The sequence below is a fragment of the Micromys minutus genome (assembly GCF_963924665.1).
Source record: "Micromys minutus genome assembly, chromosome: 9".
In the NCBI taxonomy this organism is placed as follows: Eukaryota; Metazoa; Chordata; class Mammalia; order Rodentia; family Muridae; genus Micromys; species Micromys minutus.
The window spans coordinates 21,701,159-21,712,949 of NC_137978.1; the positions used below are offsets into that span (position 1 = coordinate 21,701,159).

General features: G+C 44.6%; 2 protein-coding genes and 1 pseudogene across 3 annotated transcripts; 2 read left to right on the forward strand and 1 right to left on the reverse strand.

The window, feature by feature from the left end:
• Positions 1-1,705: 1,705 nt before the first annotated feature.
• Positions 1,706-2,411, forward strand: LOC308424958 (oogenesin-2-like; the record flags this gene model as incomplete). The annotated part of the gene is made up of 2 exons (XM_080922128.1): positions 1,706-1,992; positions 2,138-2,411. The coding sequence occupies 2 exons, from the start codon at positions 1,706-1,708 to the stop codon at positions 2,409-2,411; spliced, it is 561 nt and encodes a 186-aa protein (XP_080778254.1).
• A 2,718-nt stretch (positions 2,412-5,129) lies between these two features.
• On the reverse strand, positions 5,130-5,593 carry LOC308424242 (ADP-ribosylation factor 3-like; the record flags this gene model as incomplete). The annotated part of the gene is made up of 2 exons (XM_080921170.1): positions 5,130-5,386; positions 5,497-5,593. The coding sequence occupies 2 exons, from the start codon at positions 5,591-5,593 to the stop codon at positions 5,130-5,132; spliced, it is 354 nt and encodes a 117-aa protein (XP_080777296.1).
• Positions 5,594-9,070: 3,477 nt separating this feature from the next.
• On the forward strand, positions 9,071-9,585 carry LOC308424241 (ADP-ribosylation factor 1-like; annotated as a pseudogene). Its single transcript has one exon. The product of its transcript is annotated as an ADP-ribosylation factor 1-like (transcript).
• The last annotated feature ends 2,206 nt before the right edge of the window (positions 9,586-11,791 follow it).

Sequence of the window (11,791 nt, forward strand, 5' to 3'; positions counted from 1 at the left end):
TAATTGTCCTTGAGTTCAGTTTAACATTTCTAAGTCTTGAAAAATGTTAAGGATTTAAACAATATTTCAACCGTGTCAGTGTTTGGTCTGCATTTGTGTAATTGTAAGGTCACATGCTGGCTGCATCAGGTGATCTGAATAACGAGAGCCACCTGGGTCTGGCAATGCAGTTGCCTTGAACCAAGATGTCGGTATTGGGAACCAAAAAGGGGTCTACTTCCAGAACCTACTCTCCAGCTTCCTTTTATGCATATTTGTTGGTTGGTTGGTTTTTCTGTTTCAAAGCTTGCACTTTAGTAGCCCAGGATCACCTTATGTGCATATGTAGCTGAGATGAACTTGAGGCAGAGTTTCTTCCTCCTGCCTCTACTCCCTGATGGCTTGAATCTTGATGAGAGAGGCCCACTTTGTAAAGTGCTAGAAGTTTCCTTTCGCACAGAATGAAAAGTTAACACGGATTTATTAGTTGAATATAAGAACAACTTTTGAATGAGAAGAGTTCAAAGGAATTCTTGTTAAATGTGATATGGCCTTTGCAAGAGTGAAAAATGAAGGAATCTTTTCCTTGTCCTGCCTTCCACAATATGGCATGGTAGGCTCCCTTGAAGGTAATGGCACAGGAACCCAGTGCTGTAAATAGATGAGTCCTCTCGTTCGCCCCTTGATATAATCTAACATTTCCTTTAGCCTGAGGTTCAAGAACAATCCTGAGAAGAGAGTGGGAAAACAGGCCACGCTCATCTCATTTTCTGGGAACTAAGGCTGGTGGGTCACAAGTTAGGGAAGTTAGTTCCCTTCAAGAGTAGATCTTGATAAGACTCTGAAAGAAATTAAAAAGAAAAGGTACAAAGTGGGTGTCAGATCCCAAAGGTGGGCTGCCTGAAGTGAAGCATGAGGATCTCCAGTTCCTCGCTAGGCTGGAATGCACAGAGATGAGTTATTTCTAGAAGATGGAACCCTGGTATAGACATACTGACCATTACTCCCAGCACTCTGGGGGATAAGTAGGCAGATTTCTAGTAGCTGAAAACCAGCATGGACTTCAAGAAAGTGGCAGTCCAGAAAATGCCACTTAGAGAAACCCTGCCTCAAACAAGAGTAAAATGTACAACACAGAGAGAAAAGCTAATGGAAATTAAAAGCAATAAGAGCTAACACTAGAGTGTGTTCACTCACACATTTCCCCTACACTGTATTTAAGTTTGGAACTCTTGGGGACAGTCTGAGCCTGGCGAGCTTTACCAGCACAGGAGATATCCTTTAACCCTTGCTGTTTAAAATCTTTTGTTGCATTTCTCTCACTGTGCTTGTGCTGAGCACACTCCTGGTCCTTTCTCGGGGACCTCCTGATGTTCCTTTGAGAATCTTGATGGAGAGATGGCTCACCCCCAAACTGTGAGTCTGCCCTGTGTCTAGAAATCCCACTCCTCAGGGGAATAGCAAGCAAACAGTTGGGTTTGGGATGAGCAGATTAATGGTAAGGCATACATGGAGGATTCACAGTCCACCATGCTGTCTTGTGACAGCCATGGCTGTGATACTAGGAGAGAGAGAGTCACATGGAAAATCGGGTTTGACTATGTGGACAAAAAGCCTGATCTAGACCTGCCTTGTGCAAAGACAGAATGAAATTTGTTCTAATCATCATTCTTAGAGGACTTTTTCTGGATGTTTCCACAGGATCCTTTTACCTGAATCCCTAAGTATGAGCTTCGAGGCTGTTCCCACACTGGAACAGCTGGCAATCCAGGTGCTGGCGAGTGATGAAGACAGGGCTGTCGCTGCTCTGAAGGACCTGCCCATAGTGTTTTTCCCCCCACTGTTCAAGGAGGCCTTCATTCAGAGACGCAAAAAACTTGTGAAGCATATGGTAACAACTTGGCCCCACGAGAACCTCTATATTGGCCCCCTGATGGGCTACTTCGATGTTGATACCTTCAAGGCTGTGTTAGATGGAGTGGATTGGCTGAGTGGTGAGACAGTTAGGCCTAGGTAAGTGAATCTTAGCTAGTGTGGAAGGAAATGCTGTGGCTGTAATTTTAAAAGAATGTAATGGAGGGAGGTTGAGACATATGTTCAAGGCAGATTATACATTGCACATCCAACCACCCTCATCTAATTCTTGCTTGACCCACAGGAGATGTAAACTCAAAGAGCTCAATTTGGTGAATCTCCAGCATGACTTCCTGGAAATATGGACTCCGACACGGGATCTTCTCCGAGTTCCACGGCCCCAGTCAGAGCAGGCAAATCCCTCAACTACGCTGAGCCAACCACTAAGTGTTCATGCCGACTACGTCTTCCTGTTCTGCGTTTTCAAGGCGTACCATGAGGAATTCATGCAGTGGGTCAGGCAGAGATTGAATACATTTCGCTTCAGTTTTTATAGGTTGACACCAAAGAGGAAATGACATTTGAGAAAGAACAAGCTGTTGGATCACTTGTGAAATCACAGGATCTCAGTTCAATTCAATTAGTTGTGATCCACCTGCCACGGGTCTGTGCTCTTAACTCTAGGTATCTCTCTAGCCTCAAAACAATCATTATTTGACACTGGATGGCTTAGACCTTAATATGAACCTCCACTGTCAGCTTGTATTTCAGAGCATGGAAAGTAAATCAGTTCACATCCATTCCTGACTATGTGTCTTTCTTGATCTTTTTTACATTTGTTCAGGCTTGACTCAAAGACATGACAACAGTGTTTCTTTTTGTTGTTCTTATATTGGTTATTTGTTTAATATCTATTTGGTGTATGTTAGTACACTGTAGCTGTCTTTAGACCCTCCAGAAAAAGGCATCAGATCTCATTGCAGATAGTTGTGAGCCACCTTGTGGTTCCTGTGTTTTGAAATCAGAACATCTGAAAGAGCAGTCAGTGCTCTTAAACACTTAGCCATCCCTCCAGTTCTATATTGGTTATTTCTTTACATTTCAGATACTATCCCTTTTCCCAGTTTCCCTTCCACAAACCCAGTATTCCCTGACCTTTGAGGGAGCTCTCCCACCCACTCCTGCCTCACTACCTTAGCATTTCCCTATGTTGAGGCACAGATTGTCCACACGACCACGGGTTCCCCCTTTCACTGATGCCAGGTAAGCCTTTCCTCTGCTATATAAGCAGCTGGCTCTGTGTCTTCCATAATATTTGCTCTTTGGTTAATAGTTTAGTCCCTGCGAAATTTGAGGGTTCTTGTATATTGATATTGTTGTACTTCCTCTGGGGTTACAAACCCCTTCAGCTCATTCGGTCCTTTTCCTGATTCCTCAGTTGTGGTCCCAGTGGTCAGTACAATGTTTGGCTACAAGCATCCAAATCTGTATCAGTTGTCTTGTCCTGGAGGAGCCACTCAGGTGATACCAATCCAACCTTCTGTCAGCAAGCACTTCTTAGCAGCAGGAATAGAGTGTGGGTTTGGTGTCTGCAGATGGAATGGATCCCTGGAAATGGCAGTCTCTGGATGGCCTTTCCTTTCATCTCTGCTCCACTCTTTTTCCTGAATTTGTGTCGGAGAGGAATAATTCTGTTAATATTTTTGAGATGTTTGGGTGGCCCGATATATAAACTGGGGACTGTGCATGACCTCTGAATATGGTCTCTAGTGGTTTTCTCTCCTGATTGTTGGGTATTTTAGCTAATGTCATCTTTATGGATTCCTGGGAGCCTCTTGCTTTGACATGTCTACTTCCTGGTGGCTACCGCCAGGTGCCCCATCCCCATTGCTCTGTTCAATTTTCTGACACTCTCTACTTCTCTTCCATCTCCTCACACACAGGATCCTAACATTTTTCCTCTCCCCCTTCTACCTTTCATAATTATTTTGTTTCCTCTCCTAAGTAGGTCTGAAGCATCCATGCTTTGTTCTTTCCTCTTCTTCAGTTGTATCCTTGACATGTCTAGTGTTTATGTATATTTTTTTTCCGAATCACTTATGAGTGAGTACAAATGCTCTGTGTTTTTTTTACTGTGTAACCAACTCTGGGTAATTTCTAGTTCCATACATTTGCCTGCAAATTTCAAAAAGTTATTGTTTTTTTTTTTTTCTTTTTCTATTCGTTTCTTCATCAAAACAGTTGATTACTCTTGTGTATTGAAAGCAGTGCGAGGTTCCATGACACCAAATAAACCAGTTCTGAGATTTCCCAAGATAAATTTAACAGTTCCAGCTTCTTCAGTGTTTGTCAAAATAAAAAGTGAAAAAGTAGAATTTGTAGTTCAATGGCATCTCAGATCCTTACAGGCTGATGGAGGAAGCTACTTCACACCTGGGGGTGGGGGTGCTCCAGGATGTGGGTCTGTAATGGACTGACCCTCCCACCTAGCACGCACTCCTGCTGGTGAGACCCAGGCCTCCTGCCAACGCGTCCTAGTGGGCCCAAGAGTAAGCTGGGTATTCAGGCTGCCATTGGGTTGGCCACACACCAAGTGCAAGCCAGGCCTTGCACCCCACAATGGCTCCCAGCCCAGCCCTAGGTAACCATGTGAGCACAAGCACAATGCTATAAAAAACAGGTGACCCAAGGTCAGGCGAGTCACAGGGGCTCAACTTTGGCCAGGCAGTGGATGGTGTTTGCTAGTCACCTTCTCTCCTGTTCCCACAGAGAAACAGGTGATCTGATAACTAGCATTTAGGCCATTAACTGTAAAACCTACACTTGCAATAGTCTCTGTTCAGTGTGACCAAGTGTTCTTGTTCTGCTTTTTTTTTTTTTTTTTTTTTTTTTTTAAATGCACCGAGTTTGGGCTAAACCAACCACCAAATTGATACCTACACCAGTCTACAGCCCAATGGCTCCCGGAGGCCAGGGGGCCCTACACCCAAATCCCTTCTCAGTACTGACCGTTGATTCTCCTTTTACAATAAAAACGCTAAGTCATATTGCATAGGAGTGCCAGAAACTGCCTCAGTGTAAACAAACTATTTACATTAAATAAACACCTGTCTGCAGGCTGCGTCTGGACATGTATATCACGGTGCAATGCACACTGTGAACAACCCATGGAGACAGCTTCTGGCACTCAGGACCACAGAGTTGCACGCTTGCCACATGAGAAAAAGGCTGAGGGTGGAGAAGAGGAAGTGAGGGGGAAGGAGGGTCCACTTCCGGTTCCTGAGCTGATTAGACAACTAGTCTAGTGTTTCATAGAGCCCGTCTCCACTGGTGGCACAGGTGGCCTGAATGTACCAGTTCCTGTGACGTAGAGAGTGCAGCCCTCGCTTGTCAGTCATTTTGGCTGCATTCATGGCATTGGGGAGGTCCTGCTTGTTGGCAAACCCCAAGAGAACGGCATCTCGGAGCTCATCTTCAGCGAGCATCCTCCTGAGCTCTCCACGGGCCTTGTTCGCAGGTTCTCTGTCATTGCTGTTCACTACGAAGAGCAATCCTTGGGTGTTCTGGAAGTGGTGGCGCCACAGCGGCCGGATCTTGTCCTGGCCGCCCACATCCCACACGGTGAAGCTGATATTCTTGTATTCAAAGTCTCCACGTTAAAACCAGTGGTGGGAATGGTGGTCACAATTTCACCCAGCTTCAGTTTGCATAGGATTCTCGTCTTCCCTGCAGCTTCCAGGCCCACCGTGAGAATGCCCATTTCTTCTTATGTCAAAAGGTCCTTGAAGAGGTTTGCGAAGAAATTCCCCATGCTTGTGGACAGGTGGAACAGATACTGTCCAGAGACCTCCATGGCGTCTGCTCCCAGCCAGGCGTTGGTTTTCTCCCACCAGTTACTGTTTGTCATAGCTGAGTAGTACTCTGTTGTGGAAATGTGCCACATTTTCTGTACCGTTCCTCTACCTAGGGTCATCTGGGTTGTTTCCCAGCTTCTGCTTCTGAAGTATTGAAATGAAAATATGGAACATCCATGCTTGACTAATTGTTTTCCATCTTGATATTTATGTATGTCCAGGCTAGACTGAAAGGAATCACAGCATTATTTCTGTCTCTTGGAATGTTAGTTAGTGTAAGCCATCCATCATGCTGGATCACATCTAATCCTTTATTTTTGAAATGGGATTTTATTATGCAGGTCTTCCTGCCTTGGACCTCTTTATATAGACCAGGCTGGCTCGATAATCAGAGCTCTCCCTGCATCGGTCTCTTAGGTGCAGCTGTAAAAGGTGAATGGGACAAGGCCTAACTTGTTTCTCAGATATGTTTTCATTTCTCTAGGTGGCATGCTGGGATGATCCTCTCTTAAGCCATTTCTCACAGACATCCAGGGCCCATCCCCTTTCTAAACACAGTTTTCAATTTCTATGTGCAACAGGTGTGTATCTCTGGTCTGCTCCACCTCATTACCCAGGCATTGATGACTTTGAACTTCTGGTCATCTGGCTTCAAATCCTTAAATTCTAGAAGAGCAGGTAAGTGTCACAGTGTACATAGAGTACAGAAGAGCTAGCCCATGATTTGTAATTCTAGGCACAAACCCACTATTCCAACCCTCCTCTCCTCTGATCAATGAGGGAGCTCTCCCACCTACTCCTGCCTCACTGCCTTAGCATTCTGCTATGTTGAGTCATAGATTGTTCACAGGAGCTAGGGTCCCCCCTTCCACTGATGCCAGGTAAGCCGTTCCTCTGCTATATAAGCAGCCAGTTCTGTGGCTCCCCCCATATTTGCTCTTTGGTTGTTGGTTTAGTCCCTGTGAAATTTGAGGGTTCTTATAGATTTATATTGTTGTTCTTCCTCTGTGGTTACAAACCCTTTCAGCTCATTCAGTCCTTTCCCTAATTCCTCAGTTGTGGTCCCAGTGGTCAGTACAAAGCATCCAAATCTGTATCAGTTGTTAGGTCCTTGGGGAGCCACTCAGGGGACACCATACCAACATTCTGTCAGCAAGCACTTTTTAGCATCATCAATAGTATATTTGTTTGGTGTCTGCACATGGAATGGGTCCCTGTATATGACAGTCTCTGGATGGCCTTTTCTTTGGTCCCTGCTCTACTCTGTTTCCTGAATTTATGTCATAGAGGAATAATTCTCTGTTAATATTTTTGTGATTGGTGGGTTGCCCTATATATAAACTGGGGCTGTGCATGACCTCTGAATATGGTCTCTAGGGGTTCTCTCTCCTGTTTGTTGATTATTTTACCTAATGTCATCTCCACTGAATCCTGGGAGCCTCTTGCTTTCCTGGCATCTGTACTGTCTATTGGCTACCCCCAGTTCCCCATCCCCATTGCTCTGATCAATTGCCCCACACTCTCTACCTCTCTTATTAACTCACATAGACATGATGCAGAAAGCCTGTATTCCACCATTGGAGGTAGAATAAGAAGAAGTAGGTGTTCAAGGTCATCATCAGGTACATAACAATTAGCAGGCCATCCTGGGATGAATGGAAAAGAAAAGAAAACCAAGGGAATCCATCTAAAATAATGGACTTGTACATCAGGGAGCTTTTTACTCACCCAAAGGCTCTTTGCTTTCTTTGTGGTCCTAGGGATTAATCTAGTCTTTCAAGTCCAGAATCATTCCTGCTACAAGCATCCAGGAACAGACAACCACATAGATACCTTGTTTAGGTCACCAAATCCACACCACCTGGAGTCACAGCTTTACCCTCACCTGCTAAGGATGCCATCAAAGACAGGATCCAGTACAGTCATAGACAGAAAGAAATAGGAAGGTGTGGTAACCCAGACTACTAATCCCAACATTGGGGCTGGGGGACAGTTCTTTGAGTTCAAGGCCAGTCTATTTTACAGAAATTTCAGGGATGGCCAAGGCTGAACTAATTCTGAGTCAAAAAACCAGAGACTAAAGGAAGGGAGTAATCTCTGGTGTTTGGCAGTGACCCTGTGGTTGAGTTCTTCTGTAGTCTGCTCTTAGTTCATTCTCTACAAGCAGATCTGATCAACCTGGATACACCTTACTACATACCCTGCCATGAAGACAGAAGCAATACTGACACTTTGGTTACATGAGTTCCAGACAGCCCTGCACAAGAATGAGACCACATCTAGAAAATGAAAATAATTATGTAAAAAAGACAAGAAATCCCACAATTCAGAGTTTATTGTGAATACCATGGATATTGAGCCTGGTTCTTAAAATATGTTCTTGGTTCACAATTTCTCAAAAAAAAAGCTTTTTGTTTCTTTTGAAAAGTGATCTTTGTGCAGTCCTAAGATAGAGACCTGTGTGCCTCTCCCTCCAAAGTCTAGAAATTCCAGTTGTGTCTTACCGCCAAATGAAAATTCTATTCATTTCATCATTTTTAGTGGTGGGTTTACTTTATTATCCTTGTTTATGTACTCAGCTTCGAATTTAATTTTGCTTTAGTAAAGCGTCTTTTTTCATTACTAAACATAGTTTTATATTCCAACTTTGAGAAATCCCTGACTCAAATTTCATCCTGGTAGCATTAATGTTGTGAAGCACCCCACACATTCAGTGTTCCTAACAACACACATACACAAAATCTCTTGAATAAACCCTCAAAGGACATTGCCTTATTGGCTCTATTGTTGAAAGCAAACACTACAAACAAAAGCAAGCAGGGGAGGAAAGGGTTTATTTGGCATACATCTCCACTTCTTGCTACATCAATGAAGGAAGCAAGGACATGAAATCCAAATGGCCCTTTGGAATGTTGCTTACTGGCTTTCTCCCTCACGGCTCATTCAGTCTGCTTTCTTAATGGAAAGAAACCACAAGCCAATGAGCCGGCAGACAACAATGAGCTTGGTACTCCCCATCCATCGGAATGTACCTTACAGATGATTCTCATAAAGACATTTTCTCAACTGAGATTCCCTTCTCTCTGACCACCATAGTATGAAACAAGTTGACACAAAACTAATAGTCAGTATAAACAAAAACAAAGGCCTTTTCATATGTAAAAAAAGTTCTGTAGCAAACAGCCAAGCTGGCAGGTCTATGATCTGCTTTTTAGATACTAGGAAGGTTGAGGCAAAAGGTTTGCCTTCATCCATTAATTTTATGTAGAGATTTTAGAAATATATCTGAATTGGGAACAACTGGTGGGAGCAAAACCAACACCTGGCTGGGAGCAGCCGCCACGGAGTTCTCTGGCCAGTATCGGTTCCACCTGTCCACAAGCATGAGGAATTTCTTTGCAAACCTCTTCAAGGACCTTTTGGCATAAAAAGAAATGGGCATTCTCACGGTGGGCCTGGAAGCTGCAGGGAAGACGAGAATCCTATGCAAACTGAAGCTGGGTGAAATTGTGACCACCATTCCCACCACTGGTTTTAACGTGGAGACTTTGAATACAAGAATATCAGCTTCACCGTGTGGGATGTGGGCGGCCAGGACAAGATCCGGCCGCTGTGGCGCCACCACTTCCAGAACACCCAAGGATTGCTCTTCGTAGTGAACAGCAATGACAGAGAACCTGCGAACAAGGCCCGTGGAGAGCTCAGGAGGATGCTCGCTGAAGATGAGCTCCGAGATGCCGTTCTCTTGGGGTTTGCCAACAAGCAGGACCTCCCCAATGCCATGAATGCAGCCAAAATGACTGACAAGCGAGGGCTGCACTCTCTACGTCACAGGAACTGGTACATTCAGGCCACCTGTGCCACCAGTGGAGACGGGCTCTATGAAACACTAGACTAGCTGTCTAATCAGCTCAGGAACCGGAAGTGGACCCTCCTTCCCCCTCACTTCCTCTTCTCCACCCTCAGCCTTTTTCTCATGTGGCAAGCGTGCAACTCTGTGGTCCTGAGTGCCAGAAGCTGTCTCCATGGGTTGTTCACAGTGTGCATTGCACCGTGATATACGTGTCCAGACGCAGCCTGCAGACAGGTTTTTATTTAATGTAAATAGTTTGTTTACACTGAGGCAGTTTCTGGCACTCCTATGCAATATGACTTAGCGTTTTTATTGTAAAAGGAGAATCAACGGTCAGTACTGAGAAGGGATTTGGGTGTAGGGCCCCCTGGCCTCCGGGAGCCATTGGGCTGTAGACTGGTGTAGGTATCAATTTGGTGGTTGGTTTAGCCCAAACTCGGTGCATTTAAAAAAAAAAAAAAAAAAAAAAAAAAAGCAGAACAAGAACACTTGGTCACACTGAACAGAGACTATTGCAAGTGTAGGTTTTACAGTTAATGGCCTAAATGCTAGTTATCAGATCACCTGTTTCTCTGTGGGAACAGGAGAGAAGGTGACTAGCAAACACCATCCACTGCCTGGCCAAAGTTGAGCCCCTGTGACTCGCCTGACCTTGGGTCACCTGTTTTTTATAGCATTGTGCTTGTGCTCACATGGTTACCTAGGGCTGGGCTGGGAGCCATTGTGGGGTGCAAGGCCTGGCTTGCACTTGGTGTGTGGCCAACCCAATGGCAGCCTGAATACCCAGCTTACTCTTGGGCCCACTAGGACGCGTTGGCAGGAGGCCTGGGTCTCACCAGCAGGAGTGCGTGCTAGGTGGGAGGGTCAGTCCATTACAGACCCACATCCTGGAGCACCCCCACCCCCAGGTGTGAAGTAGCTTCCTCCATCAGCCTGTAAGGATCTGAGATGCCATTGAACTACAAATTCTACTTTTTCACTTTTTATTTTGACAAACACTGAAGAAGCTGGAACTGTTAAATTTATCTTGGGAAATCTCAGAACTGGTTTATTTGGTGTCATGGAACCTCGCACTGCTTTCAATACACAAGAGTAATCAACTGTTTTGATGAAGAAACGAATAGAAAAAGAAAAAAAAAAAAACAATAACTTTTTGAAATTTGCAGGCAAATGTATGGAACTAGAAATTACCCAGAGTTGGTTACACAGTAAAAAAAACACAGAGCATTTGTACTCACTCATAAGTGATTCGGAAAAAAAATATACATAAACACTAGACATGTCAAGGATACAACTGAAGAAGAGGAAAGAACAAAGCATGGATGCTTCAGACCTACTTAGGAGAGGAAACAAAATAATTATGAAAGGTAGAAGGGGGAGAGGAAAAATGTTAGGATCCTGTGTGTGAGGAGATGGAAGAGAAGTAGAGAGTGTCAGAAAATTGAACAGAGCAATGGGGATGGGGCACCTGGCGGTAGCCACCAGGAAGTAGACATGTCAAAGCAAGAGGCTCCCAGGAATCCATAAAGATGACATTAGCTAAAATACCCAACAATCAGGAGAGAAAACCACTAGAGACCATATTCAGAGGTCATGCACAGTCCCCAGTTTATATATCGGGCCACCCAAACATCTCAAAAATATTAACAGAATTATTCCTCTCCGACACAAATTCAGGAAAAAGAGTGGAGCAGAGATGAAAGGAAAGGCCATCCAGAGACTGCCATTTCCAGGGATCCATTCCATCTGCAGACACCAAACCCACACTCTATTCCTGCTGCTAAGAAGTGCTTGCTGACAGAAGGTTGGATTGGTATCACCTGAGTGGCTCCTCCAGGACAAGACAACTGATACAGATTTGGATGCTTGTAGCCAAACATTGTACTGACCACTGGGACCACAACTGAGGAATCAGGAAAAGGACCGAATGAGCTGAAGGGGTTTGTAACCCCAGAGGAAGTACAACAATATCAATATACAAGAACCCTCAAATTTCGCAGGGACTAAACTATTAACCAAAGAGCAAATATTATGGAAGACACAGAGCCAGCTGCTTATATAGCAGAGGAAAGGCTTACCTGGCATCAGTGAAAGGGGGAACCCGTGGTCGTGTGGACAATCTGTGCCTCAACATAGGGAAATGCTAAGGTAGTGAGGCAGGAGTGGGTGGGAGAGCTCCCTCAAAGGTCAGGGAATACTGGGTTTGTGGAAGGGAAACTGGGAAAAGGGATAGTATCTGAAATGTAAAGAA